At 48.7% G+C, this 21,937-nt stretch overlaps 1 protein-coding gene across 7 annotated transcripts in view; it reads right to left on the bottom strand.

The window, feature by feature from the left end:
* PSD3 (pleckstrin and Sec7 domain containing 3) overlaps positions 1-21,937 on the bottom strand; it is a 598,663-nt gene that overhangs the window by 25,941 nt on the left and 550,785 nt on the right. For 6 of the 7 annotated variants that reach the window (XM_074353657.1, XM_074353661.1, XM_074353659.1 and 3 more), the window contains one exon: positions 8,265-8,457. In XM_074353657.1, the coding sequence (XP_074209758.1) occupies positions 8,265-8,457 (193 nt within the window). Of the gene's footprint in view, positions 1-822; positions 8,458-21,937 lie in introns of those variants that run through there. The other variant, XM_074353663.1, reaches the window with a different exon arrangement.

Raw genomic sequence — 21,937 nt, forward strand, 5'->3', positions numbered from 1 at the left:
ACTATTAATTGTGCAACAAACAATATGACAAGACACACGGAACTCCCAGCTCCAGAGGACAGACAACCGGGCAAGGAGCACTGGAGTTTTGTTTTGGATTTTTTCCTGAGATACAACTGGCATATTACATATTAGTTTCAGGTGTGCAACCTGATTCAGTATTTGCACAAGAGGATTCACATTTGAGGGAGTTTGGGTGGAAGCCTGGGACCCCCCAGCCCCCCAGCCGTCTGTCCCCGAGGGAGTCACACCTCAGAGCGGCTGGTTTGGTCTCTGCAGGACAAAGTTCTCATTCATGTTGAGGAAGAGAGAACCAGCGGCCTTGCTTCAGAGAGCTCCCACCCTCCAACATAAGACACCCTCTCCAATATTCAGAAGTCAAGTGATTGGGCTGGAATTTGATTTTTTTTTCCTTTTCCAAGTCAGCAGATGTGATTTTTGACATCAGGTTTGGTTTGGAGAGCACAAACGCACACAGTAGGCCCCATAAAGCGGTGATGGGTGATGCACGTGAGGGTGGTGCCGGACCCCCCACCCCTCTGCCTTGGTGACAAGTGCTGGCGTGGATGGGACGCATGTGGATTCGAAAGCCCCAGCCCTCCCTCCGCGGGGCCCCGATGAAGGCAGCAGGCTTCAGGGGGCGCACGGAGGTGCCGCCCAGCTGAACAAACTGGCTTTCTCGCCACTCAGCTAACTCCGCAGCCAAAGCTTCCTCGGCCAGGCCTGTCGGTGGCTTTTCCCGGGAAGGGGTGCGCTGGGCTGTGCTCAGTCTGAAAGGCACCGCTCTCGCTGTTTCAAGAAGGAAATGCAAACGTTCCCTCAAACGATTGAAATTTGTTGGGTTTATTTCTTTCTGAAGTTTGTACATTTACATATATCATATACAGGTGTTAAATCCTTCACTATTTTGCATGATTTCTCTGACATAAAAACCATCTAAATGCAATAAATTTTGTTGCTGTCAAACAACAAATTAGCCCCAACTTATAAAAACACAGGAACAGTTATATCCAGGAACATGTACGCAGTAGAGAAATGTTATCTATAGATCACAGCTTCTACGCACGGCAGACGACTTACTGTCTACACGGGTTCGCTTTACTTGAACGACAGTGAGATGGGGGAGTATTTATATACATCTATTTCCATAAAAAATAAAGCAACTGTAAAATGTAAACTGAATTTCCAAAATATTCTTTAAACACTTTAACAATATCCACATAAATTACTGTTCCATTCCAAAGGCGGCCACCGCAGATGCCGTCCTTTCCGGGAGACGGCCCTTCCTTGGGAGGCCGGTGGGCGGGGAGGTGCGGGTTCCCAGCACAGGGACAGTACCGTTAGCTCCTCCCGGTCCGCTAATGCTGAGAGCGTGGCCACGGAGAAGGAGCAGTCTGCTATCTGATCACTAATCACTTGCACAATTTGCAGGGACACAAGGCACCAGGGCTGCAGGGAAACGGAAGGGATTGGTGGAGAAAACTCTGCAGGCAGAGGGGCGTGCCACTCTGCCAAAGTGTTTGAGCCCTGGTTAACAGGCTGGAACCGAGAGAGGCTGGCTTTACGGCAAAGGAGGCAAAGCACTGCCCTTCTGCCTGCCTGCCCTCAAGGCCGACGGCAGCGAGACCACCCATCCCTGCTTACGGCTCAACATGCCAGCTCGTTTCTTGCAAAGACAAAACCCAGGGTGCTGGCTTCATCGGGGCGTTTTCCTCGTACCTCTATTACGCGTCCCTGCCAGTGACTCAGCCCACTCTGCAGGCTTGGCCCGTGAGGGCAGCTGGGTTCCTGCAGCCCAGGAAGGGGCACGTGGACCAGGCCAGCTGTGCGCGTGGCTCCGGGAGCCCAGGAGGGGGGCGGGGAGGACAGACAAGCCCCATCTCTGGGCCATCAGAGGGGAGCCCCGGCCTGCGGCGCGGTCCTGAGCTGAGCTTCGTGCTGGGCTCCTCGGGGGCATCCCAGCCTCAGTGGGACTCCGAAATTCCTTCTTGTAAGCAACACTTCAGGATCTGAAGTTAAGGTGCTTATTTTTCTCACTCTGCTCGTGAAGGCTCAGCACTCCGCCCAGCGAAGGGACACCTGCCCTCACTCCCCATCTCCAGCCCCACAGCCCAGCGCATCAGCAGGTCAGACCCCGGCCCCCAGGCCTGCGAGCCACTGCCCCCTCCCGGTGCAACTCTCACATAACTGACAACACCCACTGTGCACACGGTGCGAGCGTATGCATGCACACCGGAGGCCCGGACGTGTGCCTGTCCCCGCACACACCGAGGGGACAGTAAACTGGTCCTGGGGCTCTCAGGAGCAGACTGGCCATCCGCCGTCCCCCTCGGGTGGAAGCTCAGTGCCTCGCACGCTGCCCCGCACCCCCCACTTCAGTTGGTCTAATTCCTTTCGTTCCTACAATTTCAGAAAGTCTCCTGGTGGCATTAAAAGTCAATGTGCATATGTACTTTCCACCAAGTAGGTACCATCCAGGCCAAATGGTTACTTGGCTTTCTATGAAAAGTCCAAACGTTTCAAATAACAAAGGCCCCAAAGTAAACTTTTTGATTTTTGCTACTCCTTTTGTAGATGATTTCTGAATCAGATGGAGGTTTTTGCAAATCACTACAGTTCTTAGAAGGAAACACACTCTTGTGGAACGAAGACCTTGCTGGACAGCCACAAAGCCAGCGCACCGCACGCCAACAAGGGTTAGGACGTAGGATACATTTGCAAAAATAATTTGAGACTCTAGAGTTCAATTAAAAACTTCAAGTGTCGCGACCACCACTCCTGCAGCCTGGGGCGGGGACGAGCCTCGCGCCCCACAACGCGGCCCCCCGAATGGGACACAGGAGCGCCAGGCGGTGTTCAGACACATACACTGCCCTCAACAACTCACTCACACGCACTCAGCTCTGCTGTAAATACACCAACATGCTGGGTAATAAAATTTTAATCTCTAGTTATCTATGTATACACTGTATGGTAAGCGGCAAGCTCAGACAGCTAAGGCCAGTGGCTCTTCTTTGGGGAGAGGCAGGAAGAGAGATCTAAGTATAAAAATATTAAAGTTTCAAGCTGGTCCATAGCCTGTCCTAAACTCCTTTCACCTGTGATGAGACGCTGATTCGTGTGACCGAAGAACCCCGTCCTGGGGAGCCCCGAGCTACTCCAGCGGCTGGAGTATTTCCCGAGGTGCAGAGGCGAGGACGTGGTGCTCGGAGTGGTCTGAGCTACTGAGAAACGGACGCGGGTGTGTAAGTGACACCTGCCACTCACTGCGCTCTTCTGAAAGCTCTGTTTTTCTGGACTAATTACAACAATAAAGAACGTGTGCTTTACAGCATCACATTTTGTAAGAAGCCCCAAACTGTCAGTTTGACTTTAAGTGCTTTAATACTGAAATTGCTAAGAAAGCTCAGGCTGCCTGTGTGTGTGTGTGTGTGTGTGTGTGTGTGTGTGTGTGTGTGTGTGTGTGTGTGTGTGTGTGTGTGTGTGTTTCTTTCTGTAAATCCAAGTTATAATGAGCTACCCCCTCGGTACTGCACACAGTACCCTGAGATAGTTCAACAGAGTTAGTTCAGAGTCATATTTGCCCTGGTGATTCAAAGCTCAAAGACTAAATTTTCTAGCATAAAATCTTATTATTAAAAAAATTAATCAAAATATCCTTTGACTTTAAGTTTAATAAAACAGTACCACTATACAGACTCTCAAAAACTGCATTATACACTCAGTCCTGTGAGGTTTTTACTTGCTTTTCATTCACACTGGTTACAGACACATACATCTGACGTACACACACTGTACACTGATGTACAATCTACACACGGATACACACAGGTACACAATTACAAACACCCACTAGGACACTGGCAGGTGACAAGAAGCTGTTGACATACGATCTACATGAATGTTCTCCAAAAGCCTGCGACATTACAGATACACATGTAAATTACAAAGGAAGAGCCACTGAGACTTAGGGAACCCTACTGCATATACGACTTAACCTGCAGAATTTTCTTGCTGCTGCCTTCTGGTCCGCAAACCGTCACGTGGATTCAAGTCTTTAGGACACTCGCTTTCTGAAGACACCCCCTGCAGGCACTGGCTTGTCACTGTCCAGGGCAGAGGACACCCACCTGGGCACAAGGAAAATGGCGATGGCTTTGGACCGAGTCCTCCCTGTGAGACTGAGACCCTGGGAAGCGCTCCGTCGCTGCTGGGGTTATTCTGTGGTGCAAGAGTGGCCGCTAAAGGCCTCTGGATGGGATGGCAGAAGATGTCAAAGGCCGATGGAGACACCTGTTGCCCCGGGCAGGCTGGTGGCCTGGGAGGAGAGACAGCCAGAGAGCTGTGGAGCCAGGAAGGGCCAGATGCTCCTCTGCCTACAGAGCTGACTGGTCTTTGTCTGTTGGAGAAGATGCTGTGGGAAACTTAAAGCCAAAGCCACGATGGCCACTCGCAGGGCCCAACGCTCAACATGTCCGGGGTGCCGCTTTGGTTCCGGTTTAACGGTGCTCCTCCTAAGGCAGACACCCTGCTGATGGGGAAGTGAAGGGGTCAGGGATTGCCCACTCCTGAAGTGAAGGACGCTGGCCGCCAACCTGCTGAAAACTTGCTCTGGGCCCCCGACAGCTAAACTACAGAGATCGGGACCTGCGAGCCTGAGACACAACCTGAGAACTCAGGCTGAGAGAGCCTGACTGATGACTCCAAGGAAAACTGCCAGAGAATGCGATTCCAATGACCACTAACTAAACCCACAAGAGCCCTGAGGGTGAGACCACGGAGAAACCTCTTCAACGTCAGTTTTCTTCCAACTGCCTGGGATTAGAGATAAAGGTGGAGAAGAGGTACAGCTCAGGGTCAAGCAGCCCCGCCTCCCTAAGGATGCCTTCCCGGCTCTTTCCAGGATGCTGGGAACAGCGGGCCAGGCCTGCACAAGGCTCCTTCCCTGCTGGCTTGTGTAAAACCTTCTCAGTTCTGTTTTGGCCACAGGGAGACCACTACCCCTAGCTTGGCCCCAGAAAGCCCAGCCAAGTTTTCTCTCCCAGAATGAAGTCCCTCGCATCACGTCTGACTAGGAGCAGTCCTCACCTTCAGGATGGAACACAGAGGGTCCTGCACTGCTGACCCCGCCCTCTCTACCTGAGGGCCATGGGAGAGGTTCCCGGGATCTGGGACTGCAGATCCACGGGGGACACCCCCCACGTGCTGCTTTTGCTGAGATCAATTAAAATGTGCAGAAGTACTGCTTGGTTTAATCAGGCATTGCTAAGAGTCAGCAAATGATGTTTCTAAATAGCGTGCTTCAAATAATGTCTATGGCTGGCAACAAAATAAGGACTCTGCATGCTGGTAATTAAGTTTTGATTGCGAACAAGGAATTCCTGACACCTCCCTGCAAACGCCAACATGTGCGGTGAGGGAACCAACCCTGAAACCCTTCAATTTCATCCACAGGCCACTGCTTTGGGCAGTTCTGCAACAAGAGATCACAAGGTACTGTGACGACTCTCCAGATTTTCTGTGCTAAGAATTAAGTGTGTCTATGTGACGAGGAACAAGGACTTATCGGACAGAGAGGCATGTCAGGCCTCTGGCGCTGAGGTCTGGGTAAAGGGTGGGGGGCAGTACCTTCAGGAGGAAAGGAGCCGAGGGCTCCCCTGTACCGTGAGTTGGGCAGCAGCCTTGCAGAAGCTGAGAAAGGGAAGGAACATCTTCAGTGTCTCCTGATGAGATACCACGGGAAAAAGATGATCACAAAAGAAAACATGACTGACTACGGGCAAGAGCCTCAGAATCTCGTCAGGTGGGGGGCCTGCCTCGGGCGGGATGAGCTCCTGGCCTGCTGGGGGTGCTGACGCCAGACAGTACGGAGGCCTCGGGGGGAGGGGTCCCAGCCCACCCCCTAGAGGCGGGCTGACAACGTTGCGCCAGGGCAGCGTGGGATGCCGGCTCGCAAACCACCTCTGCAGCTGGTCTTCAAGGTAAACTCTGCAAACGCTGTGTATGCACCCCAGCTCCACACGTGCCCTCCTCACCAGCAGCTACCAGCACGTCCGGAAGTCCCCGGACACGGCACTGGGGAGTCCTATGACAAGCACGACGCGGCCATGGGGCTGAGGCTGAGTGGGCACCGCAGACCTACCCCAAGGCCCAAACGCTGCGGCAAGTACCGCCCCACGGGAAGTACAAACTCTGAGAGAGACACACGACGCTGCACACACAGACACACACAGGCTGTGAGCACACGCGTTCAAGCCAGCCAGGGACGCTCACTGTTCCTTGCTTCCGATGCTCAGAGATGACGTGGTCTAGGTACCTCTTTCCCCTCAGGAGAAAGACCTAGGCAGGGAACACGAGGCCGGCAATTCAGACTCTAGAAAGGCAGACGGCTCCCTTGCAGAAATCCTGGGTTCAGTCAGAAGCCACAAAAGGGACTCAGGTCCACAGGCCATGGTGGTAACCACCCTGTTTCTTTCTAGGTTTTGAAACAAATGTAATCACTGCCCTTACCTAAACAAGACAGAGGGTGAGAGGGAGTTTTCCAAAGGTGTGGCAAACCCAGTTCCCACAAGCCAGCAGCTGCACCCTTACGAGGGGTTTCTCTTTTCTGGGCACCAGCAAATGTGGGCATTCACACAGCTGAAGGAAGCACAGCCCTGTGCAAAAGCTGGTGCATCAGAACAAAATGCCGCTAGAAAGCACCAGGGGGCGAGTGCGGGCTTCCCAGACCCCCGGCACCACGCTGCCCACGCACGCAGGGCCCCTGATTCTTTGGTCAGAGTACCTGAACTAGTAGCTGAGTGCAACGCGAGCGAGCTCCTATGGGACAGAAAAGGGTGTCCAGAGTGACTGCATTAGTTCTGAAGTGGTGCAGGTTATAGGTTTAAGGAGCACAAAGTTTCAAGGTTTTAAAGTCAGAAAACTCTAGCTCGCAATGGGCTCAATTTTCACCCCCTGCCCTTCGTCAGTGAGAGAACGTTCTGTTTATCACCCTGAATTTTAAAGGGACCGTCCCTGGGCCAAGCTTGTGACTGTTCTGAGCAAATACAAAGACAGGATTTAAGACAAAGAGTTGACTTTAGGGGGAAGCTCGGTCACAGCAGAAGAAAGAGGCGGTGGAAGGGACGGACCGAGATGAGCAGACAGGGCGGCTCTGCTGGTGCCACCGGGAGGTTCATCACTTTTCCTTGATTCAGATACATTTCAAAGCATCACTATTCCATTGCCAAACAACTACAAGCAAAAACTACTTTTTCCTTTCTTTAAGTTTTGCCTGGGTTAAGGGAAGAAAAAAGGAGGTTCCATTTCAAAAGTATTTTGTTAGGAAGACCCCAAGAGTCTCACAACCAGGAGACCACACGGTGCCCACAGACACAGAGGAACCTAACTCCCAGCGGCAGGGTATCGAGGGTAGATGGTTCTGGTTCCTTGCCCTGCGGGAGTGGGAGGACATACTTCCTGCAGACCAAAGACATGCCTGCTGCTGCAGCTCCCGGAAGAGTCTGCCACTATCCCTTAGAAAACAGAACGAACTCGCGGTCACCCTCCCTCAGCCTTCAATGGCAAAGGGCTCCACTTCCTCCTCCTGACCGGCTGGGCGTGGAATCGGCACTCAAGCAAGGAACGTGCCTCCTACATTCTCGGCCCCAAGGTCCTCGCGCCCCTCCCCTGCTCCCAGCAGGCAGGGCCTCAACACGAAGTGCTCAGACGCGCACACAGTGGCACGCCACCAAGGGACGGTCCTGATTCCTCACGCTCTTAACTGAACTTCTGCGCGTGCTCGATTCTACCTCTGTGACTGGGCGAGAGTTCACATAAAAAGGCTTATATTAACTCTGGCTAGAAGTTTCTAAACTACAAAGGTTTTCCAGTTAAGTGTTTCACAAAGGATTAAATTTTTAACCTTAAAAAAAAAAAATGTAACAGCTGATTGAGAACACACAGAAACAACTGGGCAGAAAACCAGGGGAGAAGTGGGACAGAATTCACTCCGGAATCACGGTCCCCCCCCACGAAAGGTGCATTAGTTACCAAGGAGCAAAAATCATCAAAGCAAAGAAATCAAGAGCAAAGAGACAATCTGTACAGAAACTAACAAAAATATACAATAGAAAAGGTTCCTAATGCACCATTTAGTCACAGACTTTTTTTTTTTTTTAAATATATTCACGGATTTACCAGAAAGATCTTGAAAAGCTCTGTTTTGCTCCACGACCAGCACTTCCTGGCCGCAGGTGGACTCTAAGTAACTTTTTGCTTAATACCCGGCGTTTCAGGTCGGTGGTCCTTCCTCTCTGACACGTTCCGCTTGACCTTGGCCGTGACCGGGGACGAATCTGGGTTCAGCGAGGGACTGGAGTGCGACTTCTTCAGGCCTGCGGGCCCCCCCCCGCTGCTATTCAGGAGCTCCACGCCCCCCTCTTTCAGGACACGGACATATGTTTCATAGCGGGTTTTCTGTGGGGAGTCAGAGAAGAGGGGGTCAGTACCCGGTTCGCAAAGGCACAGTGAGCGCGCCCGGCCTGTCCCCGTCCCATAGGCTGGACCTCATTCCCCAGAGTGGACACAGGGACAGAAGACCAACTGATGGGCTCATTTACTGGGTAAGAAATGACAGACTTTCAGTTCTCCTTTGTTCGGAAGGAACGTCAGCTCGGCGTTATCGGCTGTCAGAGGGAGGAAGGACGCTCCCTGCACGCTCAGCACGAGGAAGTGGGACCTGGGAGAGCCACGGCCTCTGGTCTGGGGACCGGACGGCTCTCTGGGCTCAGGCTCCTGGGAGCCTCCCTCCCTCGTGAGGCCACGGCCTCACCGGAGCATGGCTGGGACGTGGCTCAAGGAAGCAGTTCGTGGTGAACCCATACTCCTGTCCCCTGCAAGATCACCAACGCTTCCTAGAAGCTGCTCTGGGCTTCCTGCCATGGCTTTTCTGCTAGCATCACCGACTTCCCAGAGCACTGTGGTTTCTTGCAAAAATTCAGATTATTTTCTGATGCTTTTTCTCATTCTACATTTTTTTTTTAAATTAACTGTGTGTTGAGTGTCTACTGTGTCTTCAGCAGCACCTTGATTCAAACACTGTAGACGTTTTCTTTTTTCCTCTAACCATAATTGGTGCCGGCTTTTTTTTTTTTAAGTTTCTATCCACGTCACCATATAGAACCATTAAATATCTATGACAAATGACAGCAGGGCTTCAGATTCTTGATTTGATAGATTCTGGTCCAATAAGTCTTTCAACAAACTGCTTCACACATGAAGAGTTTATAGAAGGCCTAAAGTGCTTTATTTCTGAACAAAAGAACACACCACTACAAACTGTCCCAATGAAGACAGGTGAAGCCTGCTGTGACCATAGACCTTTCAAGGGTTCTTCTGGCCAGGCTCAAATTTTATATATGTCAGTGTTAAGTCAGTAATTATGAAGCTGAAGCTACTCTTTTAAGCTTTTTGTTTAAAAGTAGGGAGAAGCTGCTAGTGACTGAGCTCGCTCTGGGTGTGATGCGTGCACACGTGGGTGCCAAGCTCGGGCTGACGGTGATGACGACACTCGTGGGGGGCCCACACGCTAACCTCGGGCCATTAATACCGCAACCACAGGGACCTGGCATCTTAGAAAGAGAGGCAGAGGTAAGTCCAGAGTCAGCGTCAGCAGAGAAGTGAAGCTGCGATTTGAACTCAGGAGGTCTGACTCTGGGCCCCACACTCTTAAGCTCCATCTCCCCCCTCCCAGGATATGAAAAAGCATAAATGCATGTGAGTGTGTAGTTCAGGGTGACCACTCTGACACACACTGGCTGTCTGGCCCTTCAAGAGCCATTCTCAACCCCTTTCTTCTCCTACGTTCCTCTCACTACAAAGGCTGATAAAACCCAAACGCTTACTTTCCCAGACCCTTCTGCATCTCAGATGGGCCCCGTGGTGGTTCGGCCAATGAGATGTAAGGAGAACTCTCCTGGGGTTGGGGGGGGCACTTCTGGGAAAGAAATTTTCCTTTCTGATATGAAGGGTAGGCTTTAGAGGAGAAGCCACTGGTGCTGGCCCCTCACTCTTGCGCCTCCCTTGACCTGGATGTGGTTCCCAAAGCTGCGCCTGTGACAGGGGCAGCAGGCACGAGGGCAAAAGGACAACACGCAAGGCCTGAGGGAAAAACACAGAGATCAAAAGAGTATGGGTTTGCGATGACACAATGAGCTGCATCCAACTCCAGGATCCCCTACTGCCTCTAACTATCTTGCTAAGTATGAATAATACATATGCTGAGGGGTGAAGCCACTGTTCCTCAGGAATTAGTTTTTTCCCGTTTTTCTTCCAGTTTCACTGGGATATAACTGACACACAGCACTGTGTCAGTTTAAGGCATACGGCAAATGATCTGACTTGCACATGTCATGAAAGGATTACCACAAAAAGTTTAGTGAATATCCAACATCTCATATAAGCACAAAACTAAAGACACACAAAAAATGTTTTTCCTTGTGATGGGAACTCTTAGGATTTACTCTCTCAAAACTTTCATATGTAACATACAACACTGTTAATTACATTTATCACATTGCACATTACACCCCTAGGATTTATTTTTAACTGAAGTCTGCACCTTTGACCGCCTTCCTCCAATCCCCTCCCCACCCCCACCTCTGGCAACCACACGTCTGGTCTTTTTCACTATGAGTTTATTTATTTGTTTCTGATGTATAACTGACCTACAACACTGTTAGTTCCTGTTATACAACATAGTGATTCAATAGTTCTATACATTTCAAAATGATCACCATGGTGAGTCTAATTATGACCTGTCACCACACAATGATGCTACATAATTACTAACTGTATGTCCCACACTGCACATTTCCTGCCCCTGACTCCTCTATTCTGCAGCTGGAAGTTTGTACCTTTCCATCTTCCTCACCAGGTCCTCTCCTCCCCCACCCCCTCCCCTCTGGCCACCACCTGTGTGTCTATGACTCTGTTTCTGTTTTGTTGTTTGTTCATTTGTTTTCTTAGATTCCACACATAAGTGAAATACAGCATTTGTCTTTCTCTGAGCATAATACCCTTCGCCAATGGCAAGATTTCATTGTTTCTTATGACTGAGTGGTGTTCCACATACACCACATCTTTATCCATTTATCGACTGATGGACACCTGGGCTGCTCCTATATCTTGGCTACTGTAAATAATGCTGCTATGAATACTGGGGTGCATGTATCTTTTTGAACTTTTCTTTGGATATTTACTGAGAAATGGAATTGCTGGATCATACAAGTAGCTGTATTTTTTAGTTTTTTTGAGGGACCTTTGTATGCTGTCCACAGAGGCTGCACCAATTTTTTTTTTTATCAAAGTATAGTTGATTTACAATGTTGTGTTAGTTTCAGGTGTACAGCAAAGTTACTCAGTTTTTTATGTATATGAAAGAACACACCATATAAACTGCCAACGAAGACAGGCGAAGTCTTCCAATATATATAAATTCTTCTGTCAGGTTCTTTTCCATTATAGATTATTATATTATATTGAATACAGTTCCCTGTACTCTACAGTAGATCCTTGTTTATCTGTTGTATATAGAGTAGTGTGTACCTGTTAATCTCAAACTCCTAATTTATCCCTCCCCCCCAACCCTGCTGCACCAATCGACATTCCATCAACAGTGTAGGAGGGCTCCCTTTCCCCCACATCCTCGCCAACATGTGTTATTTGTGTTCTTTTTGACGGCGGCCATCCTGACAGGTGGGAGCTGCTCTCTCAGTGTTTCCCTAATGATGAGTGATGCTGAGCAGCTTTTCTTGTGCACCAGGTAGCGGTAACTGCAGATGAAAGCATCACTAATTGGTACACATTCCAATTTTAATAAAGAAGTTAGCACAGTAAAATAATAAAAAACTAAGCTTTTTTTCAGACAACTACATAAGGGTTTAATGCGGACATATGCTAATAAAAAATATGTCACCAGTGTTACACAGTAGCCCGTGCATCAGTGAAATCTAAGATTCTGTTCATTCTAGGAATTTAGAGACTTAATCTCTCTCTAAACCGCCTGGGTGGCAAGATTAAAATGCAGGAAAGGACTACTCTCAATACGAACAAGGTTTAGTAAAATGATCTAAAGGCAACTTCAGGACAGATTCAGAAACCCAATGTAAGGTACATGTTTCATGAAGCTGGGGGCATTTATACGATAAAGGGGCCATGAAAGACAATTCTTTGAGATGACGTGAAAGGGGACAAAAGGAGACAAGGTGACGGGGCCTATTTTCTTCTAGTTTTTGAAGAAACTGACACTGCTGAGGAAATTCACCTAAAAAATACCTGAAGAAAAGCCTTCATCCACTCATTCCACAGCTCCAGATGCAAAGGTGTTTTCCCCAGTAAATTACATCAGTGTGTCAATCAACAAACAAAAGGTGCAGCACAGAGGAGTGGCAGTATCTGAGTCAACAGATGAGAAGAAAAGACAAACCAAAGCAAAGGGTGGAAGCGGGGCAGAAACCAGGGCTGCTTGGTTGTTGAGAGAAATAAGGAAAAAGCAATGGGGAGTTGGCTCAGGAACTTCCAAATGGCTGTGCCCTATTTCTGAGTTAAAAAGGCTTACAGGGACAGAGGCGACTAAATCCAGTCATACAGCTTTGCTTTCTACCGTTCTCTGCAGCCAGGCCAAAAGCCTCTTCAAAATCCTTCAGGTAAACATCTTTAATCTCAGGGCTATTTGGGACAACTTGACAGACACTAACCCCTGTCCTTCTGGGATTACAGACTCACCCAAGTATGTAAAGCTCTGCTCCGGGGCTTTGGGGCCAAATGCACACTGCCTCTGAGCAGAGGCAAGTGGCCCTGAACGGAGCCCTGAGGGGCGGAGCAGGGAGCACCGCTCTCCAAGTCCCTTCTCCGCGACGTCCTGCGTCGTTGAGGGGGACAAGTCAGACTTCTTCCTAACTCTGCAGCCACACGGGATCTCTGGGAGGTGTTCCATCCTTTCTTCCTTTCAGGGAAGGAAGATTCTTATTCTTTTTTCTAGGCCCACTCTTGAAATTAAAGTTTTAAGTTAGAGCTGGTGTGTACTGAAAAGCAAACAACGCAGTGAGTGTGTTGGTCGCTTGTAAAGATCTGATGTGCAGGGCGGAGACTGAGAACCTGAGGACCATGGTACAGGGGTCAATCTCGGCCAAAGAAGCCGGCAGGGATGGAGCAGCTAATGCCATTGGCTGCTCTCCTGGCAGCCTCCTCTTTCAGAGAACAGAGCTGTGGTTTCTGATGAAGGTGGCAGTGTTCCAGCACCAGGACAGGAATCGTGGTCTAACCCAGGTGTGACAACCCTCACCCCCCTGCCAGGCGCCCTGGCAGCCACATGGCCTAGACCCGGCCAATAGCACGCAAAGAGAGCTAACCAGGGTGCTTCCACGGAAGCAGATGAAACGGTGGAGGCTTGGCAGGCATTCTGGAATTTGAAACCATGAAATGACAAGCATGGAAACAAAAAAGCCCATGTGCCAAAGACAGCAAGTCAGAACTGCAGGGAGATCATCCAGCCTTGGTGGCAGGTCTCAATGAGCCAGCGACCAACTACTTCCAGTTTTCCTAAGTGACATGAAGAATGTTTACATTGTTTAAACACTTAGTCAAGTTTTCTGTTATTTGCAGACTTAATAAAATGGTTAACATTCAGCTTAGACTCACTCATAAAAAAATATTCCAACTGACCACAACAGTGGCTTAATTTCCAAAATACACTAACAGCTCATACAACTCAACAACAAGAAAAAAACCCAAAAAACCCAATCAAAAAACGGGCAGAAGACCTAAACAGGCATTTCTCCAAGGAGACATACACATGGACAACAGGCACGTGAAAAAATGCTCAATATCACTAATTATCAGAGAAATGCAAATCAGAACTACAAGGAGGTATCACCTCACTCCAGTGAGAATGGCATCATCAAAAAGTCTACAAATATTAAATGCTGGAAAGGATGTGCAGAAAAGGGAACCCTCCTACACTGTTGGTCAGAATGTAAATTGGTGCAGCCACTATGGAGAATAGTATGGAGGTTCCTTAAGAAACTAAAAATTGACTTATGCCATGATCCAGCAATCCCACTCCTGGGCATATATATGGAGGAAACTCTAATTCGAAGAGATACATACACCCCAATGTTCACAGCAGCACTATATACAATAGCCAAGACATGGAAGTAACCTAACTGTCCATCAACAATTGAACAGATAAAGAAGATATGGTGTGTATATATTTATATATATATATAAAAAATATACATATCTCCAATGGAATACTACTCAGCCATGAAAAACAATGCCATTTGCAGCAACATGGATGGACCTAGAGATGATCATACTAAGTGAAGTAAGTCAAGTGAACATTGGGTGAGTGTATGAATGGGAAGAAGAAACAAATAGGAGAAAATAAAATTTCTCATAGCTGATAGAAAACATTTTGAACTCTCAGAATGGCAAATTCAAGAAAAATGAGAACAGACATAGATGCAGAGGGAGATGCCTGATGAGAACCTCCATCAGTAGCCTCTGGGGACACGCTCTCATCTCGTGTTGCACATTCCCATGTTTTCTACAAAAATGCCGAGGTCTGACCCTGAGGGGTACACACAGCAGAGACTCTGTGTCCTCCCTGTGTCCACGCACCCTGACCACGGCTCACAAGACTCCACATGCGGCAAACCCTGCAGAGTGCGCTGGGGGTGGGCTGCATGTGTAGGACTGGGCTCTCTATACCCAGAAAGAAACGGAGTTGATCCTTCACTTCTGAGGTTCATAAAACAGACACGTTTTCTGAGCCTCTCTTATGTGGCAGGACATGAAGACCCACTTGGAGCTTTAAAAAAGTGAGAAACTGGACCATCGTATGTGGAGCATGGTGATTCTCTATTTAGACAGTGCCTAGATCTCACTGTGATGTGATGGGTGGCCTCTCAACTTACTTCTAACAGAAGAATCCACTGAAGGTAAGTCCACGGTTATTTATTTCTGAATTCCTGCACCCGATGCCCCAGCGTGTGACTCCCAAGGAGGCACCAGGACCACACCTTCCCTCGGGTAAGTACCTCTACACTAACCCGGTGTCTCGGCTCCAGGGTCAGAGTAGTGACCTGGGAGGGAACCTGCTCCTGACACTAAACAAGTAAATAATAATAATATGGAAGTTTATACCTTTGCTCTGATAGGTCTGACATTGCTCTGATGACAATGCTTATAACCAGATGGTAAAAAGGGCAGAAGAAACAATCAAAAGCTAAATGTTTGAATTGATATAATTTCATGCCACAAAGCAATCGCCATGCAAGAATTAACACAGCTTCAGACAGAGCGCACTGAAAAGAAGATGGGCTGTAAAAAGCGCATCTCGGAGAAGCAATGCGGCGGTGAAAGAGCTGGCTCGGGCCACGTGGCCGCTGCCTAGTAAGAGCAGCACTGATTTATTTTCCTAAGTTGTCGTCAGTCTCCGTCACGTGCTGTCCTTCCAGGGGCGTCCTTCACCGGGGAGGGTGAAGGGAGTCTGAGCAGAGACGTGCGTCGGGGACAACTGCTGCCTTGGTCACGTTATTCGAGGTTTTGTCCCAGTCTCCGCGGATCATTCTCAGATCAATTCTTCAAAATTTTAGAGCTGTAGGCCCTGCTTCACGCCTCAGGAATTCTCCAGCAGCGTGAACAGACTTCTAGCGATGTCACTGTAAGATCTAATTCCACCATCAGAAAAACTGGAGATGAGATTTGACCAAATCCAAGTCCAGGGGCTACTCTGCAGAGAAGTGCCTGAACTCTGTCTGGGGCTGTCCATTCAGCACGCTCTCTCTAAGAACAATGTCCTTCTGAGGATTTGCTATTTCCATGAAGCCTTCTGTAACCACCCAAAGCCAAAAACAATCCAAATGCTCAATGGCTTCTTTTTTTTTTTTAAATAAAATCAAGTTCCTCACTCTGTAACCTTCTTACTACATTTTTTTTTCAATATGTATTTATGAAGTTGGTCTTCAGTCACCTGTGAGAACACTTCTCAAATACGTAGGAAAAATGTCCCTTTCACTGGCAGCAGTGACTTCAGGGAGGAACAAAAAAATGCAGCGTCTGAGGCCAAGCAAGCTGCAGCTTAGGGTGAATGTTAAGTGTTAAAAAAATTAGTATTATTATTTGAAAAGAAGTTGAATCACATCCGTATATGAATGTACATGCACCTGACTGAGCAGTCTCTTTTCTCCTGAGCTCTGCGTACTGTTTTTCATTTCCTTTAGTAGAACTCAATCTCCTTTTGACCTCTGATACTCATGAACACAACAGTAACAGCGAATGAAAACAAAACCGCAATAATAAGTCTAACTCGGCACTGCCATTTGCATTCAGACCTCACCGCTTCAGCAATCAAGTCCTGAATACATTTCCGCCTGACATTTCCCTTTCTCGTGCATGCAGGGTAAGGCCGGTGTAACATGAAGTGAGAGGAGCGCCAATAATGTCACGTACGTAGCAAAGCACTTCTTGCTCCTAGATCTCCACACTGGCGAACAGAAGTAAACCAAAAACTTAAAACAAGCCAACAAAACCAGAAGGAGCTCTTGAAGGAACCACTCATTCGAATAAAGGCTGAATTCTATAGGATGTTGGAGAACTCATTTGCAGAGACTTTTTTAAAAGAAAATGTTAACGTTTTCCCCCTATGCGATCCCACTTCAGGTTTCTGCATGCGGCGGGAACCCACTGCCAAAATAGAGCAAATCTAGGCATTTTCAGTTTGTATACTTTGTATTTGTGGCTCTCTGGGAAAACTGGAGGCAGTGAATTCTGTGCTCCTCTCCGTCTACCTTTTGGCTCGATGGCTCTCTTAACGAACTTCCTGACTTCCGTTAAAAAGTAAACTAAAATAAAAAGCTGAGTTTTCATAATGTGATAAATGAGAACAGATCTGACTCCATACTGGATCTGTGCCTTTAGTTTTGACCACTGTGCCCTGTTTTCCAGGCTTAGTCTCGCCAGCGCTGCACCTTTTGGGAAACAATGTTGCCTTTAGCCTGAAATAGACAGGAGAGCCTATTCTCTGGTCGCTGACCTTTAAGGATGTCAGCACTTCTGCACTTAGGTAAAGATGGCAAGTTGCAAAATAGAGAATAACCTTTGTTTTGTTGGAGGTTTACAGGGACATCATGGCCTGACCCATGTGGATGGCTGCAAGAACAGAGAATTCCTGCAGCAAGGAGTTTGCAACAACGGACCCAACCCCCTCCCCTTTCTTTAGTATAAAAGGAGCCTGTATTCTCACTGGAGCAGGATGGTTCTCCAAGACATCATTCTGCCATCCTCTCAGTCTGCTGGCTTTCTGAATAAAGTCATTATTCCTTGCTCCAACACCTCGTCTCCTGGTTTACTGGCCTGCCGTGCAGCGAGCAGAACGAGTTTGGACTCGGGAACAACAATAAAGCGAGCAGAAGAGGTCAAAAAGCTCTAACAGACAAAAAGTACTGGGGTTGAGAACATCTTTTTTCTCCATCCTATGCTCCTGGCCTGACTGGCCGACCCTCCTCCAGTGACTGGTCTTTGCCAGGTGGCAGCTCAGCCCCACAGCCCTGCCCCGCGGGCTCCCACAGGCCCTGCTGGGAGCGAGCAGTGCTGGGTTGCCACCCCCTGTAAACCCCACTCTGCATTAGTACCCAGACTTTTATTTCTTCTTAGAAATGAAACTGAAAATACTTCATTTAAAAGTCCACAAAGCTCACATAGGAAAAGGAACACTGTATTTTCTAGATAGAAAATCCAAGAAGTGAACTGTCCAGTTCCCCCCCCAGCCACGGTCAATCCTGCAGCCCCAATGGGCACCAGGCTCCTGCCCAACGTGAGGGTTTTGGCAATAGATATGTTATAAAATTACCTGGAAAAAGAAAATTCACCTTGCCTGGATCAGTGGGATTAAAAAGTCTGCTGTTCAGCAAAATGAGGCAAAAACAAATTGCCCTTTGAAATACAGGGATGTGAAGTTAAGTTGCTACATACCCAAGATGAGTAATTTGAGCTGGAAAAATACAACTTCTCTGGAAAGAGGCTAAAGTTAACTTCTGTGGGATAAAAATTAGTCTCTCGCTAAATTTTTCTTTAGGAACTCACACCTAAAACAAAATTTTAGTTTGTTATGACAACATTTTTATACAGGCCACGCTCCTAATCCTTTGGTTTATATTTTGTTTGTGCTTCTGGGCGTAATGAGACGCCCTAAGTCGCCCACCGTGTCCCCCAGGAGCACGCCCCCGGCTCCCAAACCACAGTGCCAGGCATGAGGGGGCAGGTCAGTCTTCGCAGGAAATTTTGGAAGTAGGGTTTCAGGGAGCATTGAAGGACCTTTGCTCTAAACTGAGACAGGAGGGATGGGGGCAGGGCACCGTCATTAAAGGAATGACACAGCAGTGAGCACCAGGACCAGTAGACCCTGAGCTTCAGTATACGCTCCTCGTAACACAGTAGCTGCAAATGGTCCTCCCGCAGGTGCCAGGACAGCTCCCAGGCTGACCGAAGGTCAAAAAGTGCGTGGTGGCCCAGTTCCTGGGAATCCCAGCCCCTTCCCCGAAGTAGTTGGACTAATCCTGCCCCTTGTTAGCACTGAAGTGACTGAGCCCATGAAAACTAGCAACACGATGCCTCGTGGCCGCCTCCCTCTGAGGCGGCCCGCGCTCTGCCTATGGAGCGTGCATCTCTCTGAATAAATCCACCCTCACTCAACTGTGGCTCGCTCTTGAATTCTTCGTGTGCGAAGCCAAGGACCCCCACTTGGCGGGGTGTGTCCCAGGCTGAGACAAGGGACACCACCATCCTCTCACCCCACATTTTCCTCTATCAAAATTGCCTTCCCCACCAGTCTCCCATGCCACATCATCCCCAAAATATATTAATCGCTTCTGAGTTTAAAGCAGTTTTACCCCCTGTGTCCCCAGTTTGGATGTCCCTATAACATCTGAGCAGTTCTGTGTCCAATTCCGAGCCTCTCTTGGTAAAGTGTCTTCAACCTGTGGGGTCAGAATCTGGAGCAGCCAGGCCTGAGCAAGGCCCCTGCTCCTTCCAGTCTCGGGTTCCATGCGGGCAGAGTGAGGGGAGCGGTAACCGTCCAGGACCCTCCTCTCCAAGCCTCGCTGGGCACTCCTGCAGGAAGTCTGGGCTCCGGGGGGCCCGCCCCCACCTCCAGTGAGGGCTGGGCTGAGTCCCTGCACAGACATCTCCTGGCTGGCACAGGATTTTGCTCTAAGATTTCCAGAAACAAAATAAAAACCATTTCAAGTTTTACTACCAGTCTACTGAGTAACTGAGCTGGACACACCTACCAGCCCTCAGTAGCCAGCTGCCCTCAAACAGCCCATCCCCTCAGCTCAGGTGCCCAAGCAAACACAGGTTCAAAAGTCTTACATCCAAAGCACACAGACTCTTACAGAAAATAGTAGGAAAACACCCTAAGGGAGTAAGACAGGGTAAAAACAAAAAAGCAGCATCAGCCCAGGAAACGGCTCACAGCGCCGGCAGCCAGCACACTAACGGGTGAGGACAGCCATCTACCCAAAGGGGGAAGGGGTCCACTGGCATTGCTCGCCTGAGAATCTCTTTGTGGGGAGACGGATGAGGGCTTTATTCTCACAAGTCATGGAGGTGACAGCCCTCACCCCAGGTGGGCTTCCTCGTTACTGACCCCCTCACCCAGAAGTAGGGACAAAATAGTCTATGACTGGCACGGCACCGGGACTGTTGGATCAGAACGAACCTGCACCCACGCCGTCATCCGGCCTCCCCGGCCCTGGCTGGCTTCTAAGCAGGTCACGTGGTCTCTCCACGTGCTGCCCTGGACAGGAGCCACTGCCTCACGTGGCTCCAGAGCACGAGAAATGTGGCCACCCTGCACGGAGATGTGCCCCAAGTACAAACTTGGAAGACTCAGGAAGGAAAAAAACAATGTACAGTAGCTTCGTGGTTTATATTGATGACATGTGGAAATGATACTGTGTTGGACACGTGTTACAGTGGAAAAAGCTTATTACAAAGAATTCCACCTGTTTCCTTTTATGTTTAAGTGCAGCTACTAGAAAGCTTAAAAGGACATATGTGGTTTGCATTATATCTCTATTGCACAGAGCTGCCTTATCCCCTGGTGTCCCCAAATCTAAATATTCTTTTTTTTAAAGCTTTTTTGGGGGAAGGGGGAGGTAATTAGGTTTATTTATTTATTTTTTAGAGGAGGCACTGGGGATTGAACCCAGGACCTTGTGCATGCTAAGCACGCACCCTACCACCTGAACTATACCCTCCCCGTTTCAAATCCAAAGACTCTTTGTTCTGTGTTTAACCACACCCTTAGGGATCACCGTGAGAGTAAGTTAATCTAATGAAGTAACTGGGGTGAGTATGGCACTCTCATCAAGAATACAGAGTTGGAAGGGACCTGATTGGTCAGTTCACCCAATCCCATGTCATTTTCACAGGCAGGAAACTGAGGTACAGAGAGGATCCCCATGTACCAAACACATCAAGGATGAGACTAAACTGCCCCCTAACTTTCAGTCCAGCCCCGTTCCTAATTACACTATTTTGTTACTGCAAGCATTTGCCCTTTCCTTGCAGACAGTACCTTAGACCAAAGGAGTGACCCTCCTCGGAGCTGACATTCCCGGCGTGAGGGAGGATTTAGGGTCAGGGAGTCACTCTAGGTCCATGACCAGCCGTGTGTTCTGCCTTCTTAATCATGTATTTACAATGTGATCCAAAGGACCCTGTTACTAAGCGTCTCCTCCCTTCAAAAGTGGCATCATTTACAGATGAAGCCCCAGAGCACGTCAGCCCTGTCTCAGCCTGTCAGACACAACCCACTTCCAAATGGCAAGCATCGTGTCCTGTTCCTAACTGGGCTTGGTGCCCGCCAACTGCTGATCCTTGGTCTCTAGGTTTTGACTCCAAACACTTCATCTCCTACTAGAAACAGGAAACTCTTAAATTCTCCCAAGAGTTCTATTAACCTGCCACACCTTGGCTCAGATCCAGACACACAACCACCTCGTGCTGTTTTCTGTGAAGGAGATGACACAGGATTCCCGGCTAGACTCTGTTACTGAGAGTGAGACTTGCTACTGATCTTCTTTGAGGAAGTTAATGGAACGCCATCCCTGCTTTCACCAGGGAGAGGAAGGGTAACCACGCCATCTCTGTACTGTTGAGACCGAGGCCACTTACTAATGAACAGCCAGATCATTTTGTCTCAGAGGTGGCTGTGCCTGGTGACAGCTGGCCTTGCACTGAGATACGCCCTTGCACTGCTCCCGTGAGAGGAAATGTGAAAATTACTTCTTTGATGGTGACAAAGACTGAGCGATCCGCAGAAACAGAGCTAAGATCACAACCAGAGAATCTGTTCAAAAAGAAATACATCAACCCACCCACCTGCCATGCAGCAAACAACCCAACAGTAAGACTGAGGGCTTACGAGCAGAACTTTCTATCGTGTGCGCTTCCGGAGCTGAGCTGTTTGAGTTCCCTTAATGTTGCCACATGGGACACGCTCTTATTCTCAGAGAGCAAGGTTCAGAAGGAATCATACCCTTTCACATGCCACCAAAAATGAGACATTCAGAAAAAAACGTATCATGCCTCAAGAGTGTCCTAGATTTTCTTGATTGAACATATTCTGTCCCAGGAGATTTATATGCCTTGTTAGAATGGACATTTGTTGTTTCTATAATTGAATTCCCTAGCCATGTGGTGGGCGTGGGTCCTGCCTGCCTTGAGCCGTAAGCATATGCTACCCCAGGTCGAAATTTGGGAGTGGGTATGCCGCGGAGTCTAGCCCAGGGAGCCAAGGGGACTTTATTCCGCATCTGGTTGAGCTATCAGGGAAGTGGACTTTTCTTCCTGCTGGATTGGAGCCTGAAAACCAACATACATGGAAGTA

This window comes from Camelus bactrianus, chromosome 26 (genome assembly GCF_048773025.1).
Source record: "Camelus bactrianus isolate YW-2024 breed Bactrian camel chromosome 26, ASM4877302v1, whole genome shotgun sequence".
NCBI lineage: Eukaryota > Metazoa > Chordata > Mammalia > Artiodactyla > Camelidae > Camelus > Camelus bactrianus.